The 18,215-nt window shown below is 41.9% G+C and overlaps 1 protein-coding gene across 1 annotated transcript; it reads left to right on the top strand.

Annotated features, from left to right (window-relative positions):
* Positions 1-11: 11 nt before the first annotated feature.
* LAMP1 (lysosomal associated membrane protein 1) lies at positions 12-17,511 on the top strand. The gene is made up of 9 exons (XM_081003271.1): positions 12-187; positions 7,279-7,394; positions 9,508-9,721; positions 9,857-10,021; positions 12,490-12,671; positions 13,315-13,437; positions 14,304-14,373; positions 14,860-15,030; positions 16,540-17,511. Exons 1-9 carry the CDS (start codon positions 139-141, stop codon positions 16,677-16,679), a joined length of 1,230 nt encoding a protein of 409 aa, XP_080859397.1. The 5' UTR covers positions 12-138; the 3' UTR covers positions 16,680-17,511.
* Positions 17,512-18,215: the final 704 nt, after the last annotated feature.

The raw sequence follows: 18,215 nt of genomic DNA, 5'->3' as shown, positions 1-18,215 counted from the left end.
CGACGGCGACGACTACGTCGATCACGTGACGCGCCTCTCGGCGTTTTTCGGTGCTGCCGACGCCGACGTTCCTCAGTTTGCGCTCCCCGCTCAGCTTCGCGTTCTTCTCTCTGTCTCCCGTCTCGGCCCGCTCCTGTCATGGCGCCTCGGTACAGCTGGGGGTTGCTCCTGGCGGCGGCCCTGCTGGGTGAGTATCGGCGGCGGCGGCTTCCTTTCGCAGGCCTCTCGCGGGTCTCCGCCGCTTCCCTGAGGAGGGAAGGAGCGCCCTGCCTGCCGCCGCCGCCCCTTGCCCTCCGCTCGAGGCCCTGTGCGTGGAAGCCCCGCGGCGAGGAAAAAGGCGGCGGCGGCGGCGGCGGCCTCCTCCCGTGTGGCGCCTCTCCCTGGAGCCGAGCCCGGGCCGCGGGGTCGCCGCAGCCGCTTCCTTCCCCCGGCACCTGGGAAGTTAGCGGGCCAGGTGTCTGCGCCAAAGGGCAGGCGGGCCTCCCATGCGGCCCTGAGGGCAGAGCAGCCTCTCCGCGTTAGGGAGAAGCAAGAGGACTGTTTTCCGCCGTGGGAAACGGTGGCGCAGGACGCGGTGTACTTTAATGCAGTTCAACCGCTAACGCGGAATTCAACGTTTAAAGGAGCTGCCTCTCCTCCTCAGTTAGGCAGGTGTGATTTGGCTGTATACCGAAACCCATGTCGTCGTCCCCCATCCTTCTCCGCTTATGTGCTGGAAGCCGCCCAGCTAGGGAAACCCAGCCAGATGGGTGGGGTATATATAATAAAATTATTATTATTAATCTTCAGAGCTGACCACCTACTTTTCCTCCAGGTCACTGTATTGTGAGATGGTGACTAGTTGCTGCTGTAGCTTTGCTCCAACCTTTGCCTAGCTTGCACACCCAGGGTGTGGATGGCTTTGTAACCTTAAACCTTGACGCCTAATTCCTTTTGGCTGCAGCTGCATATCTTAAGAAACATACTGCCACTTTATTGTTCTCCTTCCAAGGCAACTGTGTTTTGAAGGCTGCTCAAATCCTATGTTCTGTTTTACCCCAGCAGCTCTGCAAACAACTTTTTTTTTTTTTTTTGCGGAAGCGCCCTCTTCTAGCAACGACAGGTGTGAGCAAGAGAACTTGTTTGCCTTCTTGTGCTTGAGGCCTTGCATGCTGCTAATTTGAAATAGATAACTTTCACTGTTGGTATATTGGTGCAGAGAGCACTGAGGGTTTCCTCTCTGCTTGATTGTACCAACAAAACTGGCAATGCTCCCTTGAGGCCACTCTGGCTGACCCTCACTGCACTGCTGTAGCCTTCTTGTGAATATTTGGCTAAACTCTGATAAGTCGTCTTGTTTCTCTGGATGGAGGATAGGAAGGCTTGTTTGAGAGTGAGAGTGAACAAACCAACCTGCTGTACAAAGGTGAAATTTACATTTGTTGTTCTGCCCACTTTTACCTCTGGCCCCACCCATAATTGGCATGTGGTTTAGGAAGGCTTCTCAGAAGGGAATGTGTCCTCCCATCTAAAAGAGGTTCTGCATCCCTGCTGTTTTGCAAGGCATTCCCCATCTTCCCAAACTTGTGTTTTGTGGAAACTAGATGTAGCAAATGTGAAGGAACTTAGAATGTAATAGGTGACCCAGCTGAAGGTGAAATTCTTCTCTCCTGATAGTAGTTGTCTTCTGCTGGTTTTTTTCTCCTAAGTGGCATTGTCTAGTTTCAGTACCTTTATCACTGGCTGTATAACACTGGTGATATGAAGCTGTTATCTTGCAGAGATTTCTACAGGTTCTCTTGCACTCAGTGGGACTTTATCCCCCAAGTAAATATTCATAGGATTAGGCTGTAAATCATACAATCTTCTCACTATAGCATGAGGTCAATGAGAAAACCTGGGCATCCCAGTAATGTAGGCCAGAGTATAGAATTTAGAACAAGTATGACTCATGAATTTGTGTCCTTCTGTGCTGCTTTGACTTGATACAGTATGGATTTGTATGTGATTATTAGTCTGCAATCACTGGTCTGCCTTATTCCATCCCAACTCAGTACATGGTGGCTATGTATATCCTGAAGTGTTTTTCCCCAGGATTCCTTTTCTCACTTTTGTCATTAAAGTTAGCCTTGCCATTATAGGCTGAAGTATTTGGGCCGATTGTAAAAAAGCAGAGGTATGTTAGAAGTAAAAAGCTACATACTGTATAGCAAATTCAAGACTGGTTTATTTACAATGTTTTAAAGGCATTAAAACACAAATATTAGGAAAACCAGAGACAAACCTGAGAGTAATGAGACTAGTCTCCCCTTTTACTGCAAAATAATGAATACTTATTTTACTTTAACTAATTATGTGTACTTGGTGTGTGTTTTTAATGGTTTTGAACTTGGATTCTTTAAAGATACATTCATGGATTTGATTGTCAGTGGATTTTATTTTGGGTGTGATACCTGCTTTTTCCTGAAATTCAACTTTAGTTTGCTTATATGATGCTCCCTCAAGTTTCACTTTGCAGTTTCCTGCTGTGCACCAAAATAAAGGTTTTAAAAGGACAGGAGAGCATGTTCTTTTACTGCCTACAAACAATATTTGTTGTTGGATGATTTAGTACTTTGGTCAACTGTTGTCTTCTCTTGAACTCTCATTCATGCCCATGTCTTCAAAAGACTTACGGGTGCTCAGTGAAATATAATATTGTTAACTGATATCTAATTGTGTTGGAGCTGTAACTTTGACTGGTGGCTTCTCTTGAACTTGATTATTTCAGGACTTTGGAATAAATTTCCATAAGCAACTATAAACTTAGTACATCTTTGCCTACATGAAAATGGCTGGCTTTCTTAAACTTTCCAGATCAGCTGTCAACTACAGTTGGTTGAACTAGAATCAGCTTTATGGCATGAGATGAGGTTTCTATAACAATTTGAAACTTTGGGCAGTTTGAATGGATTTCATGGTACAGAATCCTTGTTCATGTGCACAATAATTCAGCTAACTGCAAGGCCTGGTAGATATCTCTCCAGAACTGCCAAACTCTGGTTGATTTACTAGGAGCAAACAAAGAAGATAAACAAGAGCTGTAAAAGGAATGATAATCCTTCCAGTGCCCTAAATGAGGCTGAGGGCTCTGGATATGTAGATAATTGTTGGAGGGTTTTAACTCCCTTCTTCAGTGGACTTGTCCAGTTTAGGTGTTAAGAAGCTGTATTTGGAAAACATAGCAGGTGTTTCTTGCTTTAAATTAATGGCCACCAATTCAGCTTTTGAAAATTGCACAGATAGTGTTTTTAGAAAAGTGTGTCAAGTCTGAACACTGCAGTGCTGCCAAACTCTTGATATGCAAGTTAGGATCTTCCATAGTGCAGTGTTGGCCCAAAGTCCTTGCATATATTACAGAGTTGCTGACAAATTGGTGTCATCTAATCTCTTTCTAAAAGGCACTAACTTAAAAGGGCTCATGACGGAGGACGGAGGTGCCTTTATCAGATGAAAAGCAGTGGGGGAGTTGCTTTTTAAAATGGCTGCTTTATTGGAAGGGTAATATTCCTTCCATAGGTTTATCTGCAGTTGCCCCATAGTCACAAGGAAGCAACCTACATTGGTGCATAAACACTAGAAACATCTCTTTGTACCAGCTCATTTCACATACGTATAATCCAAAACATGAAGCTTACAAATGACTTTCCACTAACACTTGTGTTTTATGTTTATCCGTAGCATAGAATTGCATACTCAGGAAGAGCTGATGCAGCATGAAATCTGGGCCGGGACAACTATTTAGCAGGAAGCTGTAATATATTGTCTTGCATAACCATGAACTTTTTGGTTTCAAGATTTACTATTAAATGATCCACTGAAACTTAACCTAGCCTTACTGATAAGTTAAGATGGGGTGCGCAATCCTAATGTGAACTGCTTTCCCACATAGCTGCTCTTCACTCAAGTTGACTAGGTATCTCCATGGTTCAGATTCTCATTGCATGAAACGTAGCTACCATTCTACTATTCTGAGCATGGCACACATCATAGAGTAGAGAGTGATTCAGGCTGCCCTGGAGTCTTCCTGTCTCTGCTCTTATCCACTTGCATAAAGGGTTGGAGCAGCCATTCTCCCATAGTGCAGTACAGTATTGTGAAATGCACGGGTGGGGCTACAGTCAGACTAGTGCCCTAGTTTGCTGCCTGCCTGCAGATCTTAAATGCGCTCGCAAATACAAAGAAACTTTCCATGGATCCCACAGGTTAAAAATTTCATTTGTCCACACACTGTATTTAAAATGCCTCTTTCACCCTATTAATATGGTGTTGAGTGAGTAAGGCAGGTGTGTCTTCTTTTGATTTATATATTCATCTTGTTAGCCTGCATATTGTAAAGCACCTATCCTTTTCCTAATAAGCAGTTCCAGCTCTGTATTGCATAATGCTGATAGTTTCAAACCTGTGAGAATTGGCCAATAAAAAGGATTTATCTATTTAAAAAAAGGCCTTTGTGTTTCTTGGTTCTGGTTCATATCTTTAAAAAACCAAGCAAGCATTTTGGTTAAAATATTATTTGCATAGGATATGAATATTTGATGACAAATCTTTAAAGAAACTGGCATTGAAAATACGCTGGCAGAGCAATCCAGACCCTGGTTGGGCAGCAGAAACACATAGAGCAGCGGAGCTTCCACAACGTCTGCAGCTCTATTGCTCTCATTGCCAGGGTGCAGGGCAGGCAAAATTCTGCTTCTGGAGCTATTGTAGGGATGGGGCCTGGATCTTAGGCCAGCTTAGCCCCTTCCCATCCCACAGAGGCTGGTGAAACTGTTTGGCACATCAGGAGTTTGGATTGTGCACTAAGTGATTTAAAACTGCTTGAAACACCTGTTCTCAAAGTTGGATAAGCTAGACTAGTCTCTTGTGGAGAATATGTTCTATTCGTTGGATGCTGTTTTGGAAGTGTAGCTCATTTGTTTCTTTCTGAGTCTGCCATACAATTCAAACAATTCAGAGATGTAGCAGTGTGTTTGCAATGCAGATTTCTGTAGCAGTTTTCTTCCATTTTAGAGGAATCCCTCCATGGTATATACTCCCAATTAAATGTTAGGAGACCTCTGACAACAAATGGAACACAGTTCTACTGCAGTAAAACTTGTCATCCAGAAGTACAAACAGCTTACAGCCTTCCTGCATTTTTAAGTAGAAGAGGAAAACATTGCAGTGGACTTTGCCCTTCTCTCTGCATTAAGCAGTTTCTGGGAGAAAAAACTTGTATGAATGCACTTTCATAATGGGCTTGAATTGCTGCCACTCCAGCATGTTCAAAAATGACAAAATCAACAAAATGATGGGGTATAATCAGGCTGTGAAACTTGCTCGATTTTTGTGTCTTCCAACAATGCTTCTTCATTGGCAGGTCACTACTTGCTATTCCAAGATAGTTGTTTGTGTTTTTGGAGAGGGAAGAAAGTCGCTACAGTTCGGAAGGAAAGGGGAAGCACTGGGGGGAAAGTATTATTTCAGTAGTATTAAGGCTGTCGGACAATTAAACATATTTTACCTATTAATGGTTTGGCTCTATAGCAATTGAAAACAAATTCACGTGTTGCTTAACTTTTCAGTAGTCTCACAGCTTGAACATGGTTGTTGTGGAAGAGGACAAAGAAGCACAAATCAGTCATAGGCAATGGAAAGTTTCAGCAACGTACAGCCAGTCTTAAATTCACAGTACATGATGTTTGCTCTCAAGTCAAATCCACTAGAGAAAAGTTAAGATGTGCTGGTTGGCTGGCCTTTGGAGAGAGGATGAGAAGCTTGGTATACCAGACTCTGTGCCTGTTGAACAGTTGACTGAATGGTATCTTAGCCTGAATCATGCAATTGTAAAGTTGGAAGGGATCCTGAGGGTCATCTAGTCCAACCCGCTTGCATATTGCTGGGCAAACCTGTATTCACTTCACTTCACAGAGTTGTTTAGTTTTGGCTATCCAGTTCCCCACCCCCTGGCCTAGCACCTCCCTAACCCTTTCCTGTTCTCCCCTCTGACAAAACATGTCACTGTTGTAGAAAAAGCCTAACAATGTACTACTCGTGTAAAATCTAGAGGGGAAGCATATAAGATTCTAGCTTAAATTAGGGGGTAGGGTCCTGTTGAGACTTCCACACACACGTGTTATAGTTGCACAGTTTTTAAAAGGTGGAGGTTTAAAAAATTGTCCTTTGTGCAGATCTTCATATGTTGGTGCAATTTGAGTAAATCATTAGCTCCTGCAGGTGGTAATCTGTAGTTGCCTTTGGCAACAGCCTGTACTGTAGAAACTAGAACCTTATTAATGAAGACATCTGATAGCTGAGGTCAACTTAATATTGCCTGTTCACATTTTAAAAATACTGATCACTGCCAGAGGTAGAATATACTCAAACACCTTTGTGGGGTGGGGATTTCTACATGCCTTTAATTTTCAGTAAAATGGGAGTGATTATTTAGATAGTATTTTTGTGTGTGTCGTACAGCCTTAATGTAAGCCATGGCTCAGTTACTAAAAAGCTGTCTTGTACACTTGAGTATTGGTATTGCATTTATGAAAATATATACTACCCATTCATATAAACAATTAAAAGTATAAAAAAATGGAGATGTGGTGAGTTTTCTGCTTTTGTATATTTTCAAATGAAAATGATTCTTTAGCATGTAGATAAAACTTGTTAGCTTGTGTTTCTCACATGACAAATTTAACAAGAATGTTTGGTAGTTTTGTAACAGGGCTCTTTATCAGTGTGTTATCAAGAGGACTAGATACAAATAAAGCCAGTGGAGATACAATGAACCATTTTGCAAACAAAGGTTGTGATTCTGGTTGGCATAAATTAACTTTCCTTACATCATTCTCATGGTTGCTTAAGAGTTTTTCATCCCTTTGGAACATGCTTTGTATGAATGTAGGAACGCACGAATACATAATAGGTTCTTAAATATTGTGTGTTTAATAATAATGGCTTAGATTATCTTCACACTAAAATGTGTTGCGAGCAAGAATTGCTACAGGGGAATCCTCGCTTATGTGGGGGTTCTGTTCTTGTTGGCTGCATGGGGGTCCCTTCTACCCGACCCTCTTTGATGCCAAAATCAATTGTGTGCGAGTGGGGAGGTGCCTGTACTGAGTAAGTGCAGGCTTTCTAAAAGCAATCATATTCTGCTTCCACAAAAGTCATCTGTCCTAGTGAAGCCCATCGTTACATATGGACGTTGCATGTATTCTTCAAAGATGTCTATCGGCATTGCACTTCTTGATATTTATTGCTTTCTGTTTGCAGGATTTTTACAAGCATCTTCAGCGTTTGAAGTAAGAGATGGGAAAAACAAAACCTGCATATTAGCCAATTTTTCTGTGCTATTTAAAGTGGAATACAACACAAAAACCAGTAAAGAGGTGAGGATGCTGAAGCTTAAATGAGCGGTGGGCCAGAAAGCTGCTTACAGAGACATAACTTTTAAGGTGCTATGTTGTGTGGCTAAAGGCAGCAAGATGCTGCTTTCAGAGCTGAAGCTGCTTAATTTGCACTCATGGTTGAGTCTGTTTGAAGAAATTTTGGATTTCTATATTTGATTGGGAGCGGCAGTTAAACCTTGGTCTCTGATTTGTTAGTATGTGTATATGTTCATCCTATCCACATGGTAGGAAAATAATTTTAAATGTACGCCATGAAAGTGATGCATGAATTGGCTCAAAACTCACTCAGAAAGGAAAGTACTTTGCTGAAGTGTTTGTGGTCAACTGAAGGCAGAGCTTGATGGAAACAAGTTTGTAATATCATTTACTGGTGGGAGATGAGGGTAAAATTTAGTTATACATAAAATTATGTCCTAACCCAATTCCTTGGGATCAGTAATAATGCCCCAAAGCAAATATAGGATTAAAAATAGCCCTGTTTATAAGGCACACAATGCTTACTTCACTTATATAGCTGCTCAAACAACCGTATCCACCATGTGCTCATTAATGGTCTCTGCATCAACCTTGAGCAGAGTTTCCCAGACTTAGGTCTTCAGCTGTTTTTGGACTACAGCTCCCATCATCCCTAGCTAGTGGTCAGGGATGATGAGTATCGAGTCCAAAACAGCTGGAGACCCAAATTTGGGAAACCCTGACCTAGAGGAAGGTCCTGAGTGAAGTAGTGCACAGGATCTGTCTGAGGCCCTGTGCCTTTTAACATCTTTATAAATCCCTTGGATGAGGGTGTAGAGGATATGCTTATCAAATTTGTAGATGACAGGAAGCTTGGAAGAAGACAGAATCAAGACTCAAAGTGATTATCACTGGCTAAAACATGGTACCCAAACCAGCAAGATAAAGTTGAACAGTGAGAAATTGTAAAGTTCTATGTTTACAAAATCAAGGCCACAAGTGTAGGAATAGGGGAGACCTGCTTTGAAGCAATACATGTGAAAAACAAGTATCTTTAGTAACTAAAGGTTTGTTGGTCACAAATTAAACTCGAGTCACCAGTGCAGCTACTAAAAGAAAGCCAATGAAAGTTTAGGCTGCCTTGGTAGCAGCATTGTGTCCAGAATCATACCACGAGAAGTAATAGTTCCACTCCATTCTGCACTAGTCAGGCTACAGCTGTATACTGTTATGGGCATCACATTTTAAAGAGGACACTGAAAGAGGAGAGTGTGCCTCGAGAAGAGTGACCCAAGTGTAGAGGAGTCTGGAAACCAAATTCTATGAGGAATGGTTGAAAAAGCTGGACATGTTTAGCCTGAGACGAGAAGATGGGGTATGGGCACAATAGCAGTTTTCAGAAATATGCAGAAAAGGGAGCTGACAGAGGGCAGAACTGGAGCTAATGGATAGAAATTGCAGGAAAGGAGATTCGGCTAAATTTTACAATTTTTATCCTGCCTTCCCTCCAAGAAGCTAAAGCCCCATTTTATTCTTGCAATACCCCTGTAAAGTAATTCAGGCTGAGAGACAATGACCGGCACAGTGTCACAAAATCGGCTTCATAGCTGTGTTAGAATTTGAACCTGAATCTCCCTTGTTCTAGTCCAGCATTCTAATCAGTACGCCATTGGTTCTGTCACTATTGTTTTGCTAACTTTCTGTTGCTACGTATGCCTGCCTGGTTTAGGAATAGAGACAGAAACGAAATGTGGTAAGCCCCAACCTACTCTGTGCCAAATCCTTTCTAAAACATAGGGAGGGATTATTCTTTCCCCAACGCACACCCCACCTGCCTAACCTTTAGTTAATAAATAAAAAACAAGCAAAACACATTTTTACTTGGCATGGGATCCTTCCTTCCCACACTTCACTCTAAAGCCTTATCCTACATTGTAGAAATTAAACGGCAATTTGATCCTGACCCAAAGGTGCACCACTAAAACGTACGTAGGTTTACTTTGTATTCCCACCCCCCACCCCCAAAAATCTACTATGGTTATTGAGTGCCTTGAAGCATTTTACTTACTTTTGATTGTTTTATGTTTACAACAGTTCTGATGCTCACTATAACAGCAATACTGTTTTTGTCTGTTAGGTCAAGATCTTTTCACTTCCTTCTAATGCTGTGGTACTGCCAGAAAGCACATGTGGCAAGCCAAACGACACTTCAGAAGTTCTTGCAATTGGATTTAGCAACAATAACTCATTAAAGATGGCATTTGTAAGAAATGCAGATGTCTACATTGTCAGGAGTCTGACTTTCACCTACAACTTGTCAGATGCCAGCCTTTTCCCCAACTCAAATGAAAGTAAGTGTTTTGAGGATTTGCAAAGTACAGTATGATGAAGGTAGCTGGGTTGGTGGTACATAGGATGGTTGCCATATTTTTGGAGAAATTATCTGAAGACCATCACACACTAATACAATTGCACACTTTCTGCAGCTGGAGCAAGAAATGTGTCCGAAGAAACTGATATTCGAGCAGGCTTAAGGACAACATATACATGTCACAGCAACAACACCATAATAAGCATGAAAAATGTGACTGTCCTTCTGAGCAACGTTACGCTTGAAGCATACCTTGTAAACAACACCTTCAGTGGAAAAGGTAAGCATTGTATTTTCAAAAAGCTTATGGCATGCCAACTCTTCCCACTGGAACTAGTCATACCCCAGGGACTCTCATTTTCTCTGTAGGTCTGGGGTTGTGCTGAAAGATTGCTATTTTGTAATGGTTTATGTAAAAGAGTTTCTGATTGGGGAAAGCCAAAACAGTCTTTGTAAAGCATTGGATTTGAATGGCCAACAACTTATCATGCAGAAAGCCGAAGGGTATTGTTAATAAGTTTGGAAGTAGTAAGTATTACTGGCAAATGCAGCTGAAGCCTAGTTGGAAAGGACAAGAGAAGAGCAAATTGGGAGAACCTTCCTCCCAGTTCTCTTTTTCACTTGTCTTTCCGACAGTATTCTGTTTTGGAAGAACAGGAGGAGCCCTCTTTGCTGTGTGCAATCTGTGAAACGGCAATGTAGCAGCAAATGAATGAATTTTGAAATGGCCCGTTTCCAGGAAGCAAATTGCTATCACACTGAGGAGCCTGACACCCAAGTTTAGTTTGAGACACCGCTTCCTTCAAAATACAAGGGTGAATTTGGAACAGCAGTGCCACAGGTAGGACAGCAGGAGATCTGTTTTGCCATCTGGTCTCTGCTCCTCACTGCTACCACACAAAAAACCCGGCTGGGGGCGAGAGCACCAGCTGCCACCATCCCTGCTATGAGACTCACATCAGTCCTCACAGCTGATAGAATTTGCTGAGAAAGGCCAAGAGCCTTGACTTCTTCAAGCAAGGGTGTGTGTTTTGCTGTGCCATTGTCAGTGGAGGAGGTAATATGAGGGAGAGGGCTACCCTATTAACCTTTTAAGGGGGCGATTTAGTGATGGAGTCATTTCTGAGAAGCTAGTTGGTGCCTGGAGTTAAAGAAGGGAGAAGGTTTGTTGGCCATTTAACTATTGCTAACTGGGTGTTTGGGTTCACTGGGTCTTGGTGGAATTTTATCTAGTCTTTTGTTGGGGGGGTAAAGTAACAGTTAATATCTGGTGGGTGGGTGTTCCTATCAAAGTGTTCTTTGAAATGGAGATTGAAAAGAAATGTTGACTGATGATAATTATGCCTGTTTCCTCGCACCTTTCACTTTTAGTGCAGTGCCTTAGGTGGGCTCCATAACACTGTCTGGTCCAATTTATTGCTTGGAGTTTCAATTACTGAGGTCTGAGGGTAGTGACATGGCTCTGGACTAGTTTGACCAACCACTTGTGTTAGGAAGGGGCTGTCTGCCTGGATCCAGGAGAATGTAAATTCATCCTTGTGAGAGGGAGTGGATCCAAGCTATACAGCACCTGAGTGAGACAGGAACTTTGCCTAGGCTTAGCTGCTCCAAGCTCTCTTGGATGGCTCTGATTTTCTAGACCCACCTTAGTGAGGCATTAGGACTGGGTTTGGAACAGAACAGAAACTGCCTGTGTTTCCCTATGAGATGTTCTCTGCCAAGACAGGTGAAGAGTGTGACCTACTTGATTCTCTTACCTGTCAGCAGCTTTCAGTATCATAGGCCCAGCCATTGCCAAACCAGTGTCCTCTAGATATTTTGTACTGTGGCTCAGGCTCCTCCAACTACAGCACAGTCATATTGGCTGCAGTTGATCATGGTCCAAAACATGTGAAGGACAAAAAGTTAGCTTGTGGGTGCTTCTAGATCCAGCACTCTGCTGCCCCCCCCCCCCATGAGGTTTAGGTGGTCCAGTGATTTGGAGCACCTTTTATCAGTTTTGGTTGACCTATGACTCAACAAAGCTCCTGGTTGGAATACAGCACTGTGTCCTTGAAAATTATCTAGAAACTTGAGTTGGTCCAAAATCAGAGTGGTCAGACTACTGATGGGGATTGGCAAATAAAATCATATTGCACATGTGCAGTAGCTTCCAGCCCATTTTCTGGGCCCAATCCAAAGTGTTGGTTTTAACCTTTAAAGCCCTAAATGGCTTGGGGTCAGGCTGCTTGAATATTTTCTCATATATTTCTGTCCCAGGGCCTTAAGATTTTCATTGGCTCTTCCCCACATTTCCACACCTAATGTGGTAAGGTGAGTGGCTACCAATGGAGAGGGTCTTTTTGATGGTGGCACCCCATTTATGTAATGCTCTGCAAAAAGGCTCACCTGTTGCCTATGCTATTGTCTTCCTGAGTTTTGTGGTAAATTTGCCCCTGCAGGCTTCATGCTGATGCTTAAATATTTAGCTCCCGTGTTCATCGTATGTTTCATATTGTTGGGCTTTTTAACGATTGCATTATCAGTAAACGTCTTTGTTTTTGAGCTTAACAAACTATGAATTGCCTCGAAGAACACAGTTGTACAAGGTATATTAAAATATATTTTCAAAAACGAAAAGGGGCTAAGTACACATTTTGTAGTTGGGAGCAAAGTAGGAGAAAAGACTGGACAAAGTGAAAAAATGAAGGTTGTCTGGGTGTTAATTGACTACTTTCCATGCTATGATTTGTGATCACTGCCTTCCAGAAACTGTCTGTAGTGAAGACAAAGGGTCTACAACCGCCGTTCCCGCAACTACAAGTGTGGCACCAACTGCAGCACCAACTGCAGCCCCCAAAACTCCAGATGTTGGACGATACAATTTGACTGGCTGTTTGCTTGCTTCTATGGGCCTGCAGCTTAATATTACCTACACCACCAAAAACCAGGTAACTTCCATATTTATTATTTATACATAGCAATACATAGAGATATATGGGAAGCTAATGCACCTTAGACCAGACTAGTGGGCTTATTAAATCCAGGCTCTTCACCACCAGCAGCCACACAATAATGTGTTTCAATGAGGTTAGTGTTGTCCACCTGTGCCCTATGTCCTGCACACTTGGCCAGGATCTCTTATTCTTGCACAACTGCCAGTTAAATTTAGACTAATCATAAACATGGCAAAAATCTGGAAAAGCTGATCTCCTGATCACCCCCATGGCACTATGGTTGTTATTGAAAATTCTTTCCTGCCCTCATTTCCAAAGGAGCCCAGGGCAGCAAAACAAGACAATTAAAAATAGCTAAAATTTAAAAACAATCAAGGAGATAACACTGCTGTGCACCAAAGGCTTTTTAATAATGTGCTCATTTCAATATCCATACAGATCAAAGCCTGTACAGTAAAGTCATCCAATTTAACCCTATTGTGTTCTGCTAGGAAAGTTGCTTCCCTGTTTCTGCACACTGTTCCCAAAGCTGTTTACACCAAATTTACTGAAAGTGCATACATTATTGCTTAATCTCCAGTGAGAAGGTTTTTTTAAAAGAAAATATGTCATAACTTTTTGTTTTTCTGTTTCCAAGACTAAGAAGTGGGAGTTGTTGAATCTTCCAGCAAATACAACTTTCTCTGGGCATTGTGGAGATTCCACAGTTACTCTGAACTTGACTTCTGGGAGCACTGACCTGGTTTTTTATTTTGAGCAGGTAAGCATAGTTTGATGCGACACTTACAGAATGCTGATGTACTCCATATGGTATTGGTCTATGCCCCTCATTGTCCCTGACTTTTGGTCATGCTAGCTAGAGCCAGTGAAGTTGGGAGGACTCCACATTGACTGCTTCTGATTTACAGGCGGAGCTGTGTTTGACATGTATAGACCATGCAAATATTACTCTATTTATGAGCATAACTCTGCTTCTACCAGTAATTGGGAAGATCATGGATCAGGGCACAACAGCTTATGTGCAGAACTTCAGTAGCTTTAGATTGTTTTTAGAAGGTTGCTTTAGAGGTTTTCATTATGTTACTATTGGTGTGTTTATCACCCTGGAGGAAGGTGGTGCAAATTAGTAAATAAATAAATGGCACTTGTTAAAAAATAAAGTGGCAATTTTAGATGACTTGTAATTTTGTGAATGAGCAGATTGGCATGATAGCCATTTTGTATTTTCCCGTTTATTTACTTGAGCTTATGAAACAGCCTCACTATCTTAAAATCACCAATAATTCCAGTGGGATCTGGAGTTCACACCCTTAAAATAGGGCATTTCTTCTTCAGTGTCGTCTTTAGTGTTTAAACCGTGGTTCTTGATCTGTAGTTGCCAGTGCTTGTGGTTTTTTGTCACTGGCTCAACAAAGGGAATGAAGCAGGAGCGATTCAGCAGCATGTGCATGCACATAAGCCATGTTTTAATTATGGCTTGTCATGATATGCAGATGTATATGCTATGTCTCTTTCTATTAACAACTGCAGCATATTTTACCAGTGATATGGTGGCCCTGTAGCATGCATAGGCTAGCCTTTTAAAAGAAACCCAACCAGTAACTAAGATTTATCTTTCTTTTTAAGAACTCGACCACTGACAAGTATTTTCTGCACCGTATCTCTGTGAGCACAAGTCTGCCTCCTGAATCTATAAGTAAGTAACATATATATATATATATGTATTTTAAAATGACTTTAATAGCTTAGATTTTGAAGGATACAAAGAATGTCCAAAGTAGCAAAGAGTTCAAAGAAGATAAAGAGATGCAAGTATTCACAAACTGTGTTAACTGCCAGTTTGAAATGCCAGGGTTATTCATTCTTTAGCTTTTAGAAGGCTCACTAGGAGATAAGGGAGAAAGCCATGAACCTTGAAGTACAGTCAGCTGGTTTGATTGACACCCACACCATGATTTCAGGGTCCTCAAGCCCAGGAAAGCAAATAGCCTATAAAGTTTGGTGCAATAGCTTGTCCAAAACAATGCTGTACTGACAGCAGGAAAGGGGTCCTGACTTTTGGCTTGTTACTGCTCATCAGTAACTTCACACCACCTATAAAAACATGGTGGCAAAATGGGCTGGTGCCTTTACAAAAGAGTGTGGTCCTACTTAATCTCATCTGTGCGTTTTTTTAATACAGAAAGAACATTTAAAGCTGACAACGATAGCCTGAGTGCTCTCAAAGCTACAGTTGGAAAATCGTACAAGTGTTTTTCAGAAGAGAGTATTTGGATCTCGAATGAAACTTCTCTCAATATATTCAATGCTCAAGTCCAGGCTTTCAAGATCACAGGAAATACATTTGGAACACGTAAGCTGTATAACTACATATTAAACACAAGTTCAGTGCAAAAGCTTCGTTCTTTCAGAGCAATAGTAACTTGATGATCTAGCTTGGCCCTACTCAGTGGTGTCACCTGTACACATTTATAGGTTTGTTTCTTTACATTACTGTGGGTGAGCACATGATCTGTGACTTAAATGTAGATTAATTTGTTCATCATAACCTCAGGGGTAAGTTTTATTATATGGTGGCTCATCTTGGCTCTGCCCAAACACTGAAGGTAGTTAAAAGAAGCTTAACTAAGTTTCAGAAGGAAGACTTATCATTGATTCCTAGTCTGTCGTACCAGAACACTCCACAATAAGCATTCTTCTTCCTGCAGCCTCACTAATTTAAAGTTGACTCCCAATTGGTAAAGGAAGATTGTCATTTTTGCAGTTTCAAAAGGGGTGGGGGGTGGGAGTTGGCACAGAGCAAGATGCCATATACAGTATAGAGAAAAAATGTAGATTGATAAAGTGTGTATTTCTGCCTTATGGGGTGACCTTACTGCAAAAGTACACAACTGTGCTTATAGCTAATTAGTATGCTACAAATGTTTGGCTATTAACCCTTCAGATTCCCAAGGAGAGTTTGCCAAGACGCCATCTGATCTGACTGCTGAGCATTTTATTTTGCATCATATTGCTAACAGCTAACCCATCGCTCCCAGTCACCAGCTGTGGCTGGTGGGACTTAGGTTCCTCATCCTAGCGCTACATGCTGCAACAATCCAGACTTCTCTGCATCCATCCCATTGTGCTGAACTGCTAGCAAGGGGGTTCCTATACTGGTGTGCTTGAGGGACTGGTGTAGTGCATATGGCCTTTCCACAGAAAGTTAGTCTCCCATTACTTTTGGGAGAAAATATGATAGCCATGATTAGAGAGCCTAGAGTTGAACTAAACATGCTGCTTGTAGGATTGTGTACCTTTTTTCTCAGGCTTGAAATTGCCTGATTTCATATGAAGGGCAAAGTAACAAGGTTGAAACAGTTAGTTCAGACACCACCTGTGCTCAAAGGTGGGCAAGAAAGCACTTCCACCATTAGAACTACTACTACTACTATTGTCAAAACTTAGAGTTTGAAGTAGCATTGTACTTTCTATTATTTTGAATAAATACAGACACTGTTTTACCAAGTGGTAACAACTGTAATAATAATACCTTGGAAGTTGTTCCTCCAAGGTTCTACCAGTTGGGAACCTAGAATTCTGATATTTTGGGCTACAACTCCCAGCATGAGCCTGCTAGGGGTTAGGCATGATGGGAATTGTAGTCCAAAAGTATTTGGAAGGCACCTGCAGTAAGTTAGGAGGCAAAATGGTTTAAATTCACTTTCTGATAGTCAATGTAGATACCCTGACAGATCATTGAAGAGTAGAATAGATTGGGTCCTGGAATGATTATTTGGTGTTTGGCCTGGTTCCTTGCTATTTTTCTAACAGAATTTTAGGATTAAAGCTGCTTAATAGAATTGTTTTTTCTTTCTTTCAGCGGAAGAATGCCCAATGGATGAAAACAATATGTTGATCCCAATCATAGTTGGTGCAGCCCTTGCTGGACTTGTCCTTATAGTGCTGATTGCATATTTAATTGGCAGAAAACGTAGCCATGCTGGCTATCAAACAATTTAATGATTTGCACTTCCTTAAACCAGTGTGGGAGAACAGCAGTTGCAAGAAGCAGATACATCGATTCCCCCCATTTCCCCATCTTCCCCTCAAATAGATTGATATGAGGGAGCACAATCTCTTCCTTACCAACTGTTTCTTGCAGTGCCTGCTTTTACTAAATGTGAAATCCATCTCGTGGCATTTAACTATGCACAAAGGATAACTTCTATAATTCTGTTTAATTTTGCTAATGGGTTAAGTATTCACCCACATAGAAACAGGCTGAAGTTTTAAGAATGCTTTTCTGAATTGGCATGGTTTTTAATGTCAACTACTCTAAATGGATGTGATGTAGTTAATTCACATTCATTCACTTAAAATTCAGATTAATTATATCTAACAAAGGGAAATTTCCACTTTTCTTATACTACCACCCCTGTGCTGAATTTAAACTGCTTAGGTGCAGTAACTACAGTAATGACTGACCAATCAAACTTACACAATTCCCACTTTGTCTCTACCTAGGTATGTATCATTAATAAGCTTTAAATGCTAAGCCTGGTATATGCAAGGTGTGGAGATACAATTTGGCTGACTTCTAAGATATTTTTGGTCTGTCAGCTTGGTAGGAGCTGGCCCTTTTTTACATAAAAAAATGGGTGTTACTTTATTTTTTGTAAAGTGAATTTCAGTCTCTTCTGTTGAAGTTCAAAGGAGGTCCTTTTTCTGCACATGTGTACAATAATAGACTTCAGTCTGCTAATTCTTGCTTTGATCTTGGCTGGGACTGTACACTGCAAGGATCAGTTATGGATGCATTGCCTGTAACAATGCTAATAAAGACTTTTCTGTATGTTTTGTCAGTGTCCAGTTGAGCAGTTGCGACATCTTTGTGTAAAGATAAGTGGAAAGGGCGCACTGCAAAACCCATGCAGCAAATTGTGCCTGCCACCTTCATTTCCCTAGTCTGCCTCTGTGCCCCAGAGAAGCAGTTTCAGAAGACGAAAGAGCAGTTGGGTTTGCAGTGGGCCAAGGTACCTACAGACAAAGGGAATATGTGGTGGGCTGTTGTGTAAATGCCTGGCAGCCATTGCCAGCACAGTACGTACCTCACTCCTGCTGTGCAGCTACCACCTGCCTTCCCCCTGCCCCTCTGGCTTGCGGAAGCCGGAGCTGTATGGTGGCTTACTCAGCTGTGGGGTTGGAGGCTTCCTGCCCCTCAGCTGAGCAGTTTAAGGAAGCCCCACCCCCATCTTATGCAAGGGGATGGGTGTGGGGCTTGATCAACTGAGGGGCACGGATCAAGCCCCCATACTGCTCTTGCTCACGTGAGCCACAACGGCATGGGGCTGGGCAATGTATATTGGCTGCTTCTTCCTCCCCTAAGGTGGAGAGGAAGCAGCAGCCGAGATACATCATGATATCAGTAAATCACGGCATTTAGCTGCTGATGCATCACAATGTTAATGACCAGATATTGCCCAGCCTTACTTACTTAACAGGTAGAGACCCTATATCATACAGTCGCAACAGGACAAAGCACACACAACTTAAAAG

Source organism: Podarcis pityusensis (assembly GCF_964106645.2).
Source record: "Podarcis pityusensis genome assembly, chromosome: 4".
Taxonomy (NCBI): Eukaryota; Metazoa; Chordata; class Lepidosauria; order Squamata; family Lacertidae; genus Podarcis; species Podarcis pityusensis.
This window is presented reverse-complemented; position numbering and strand designations above follow the sequence as displayed.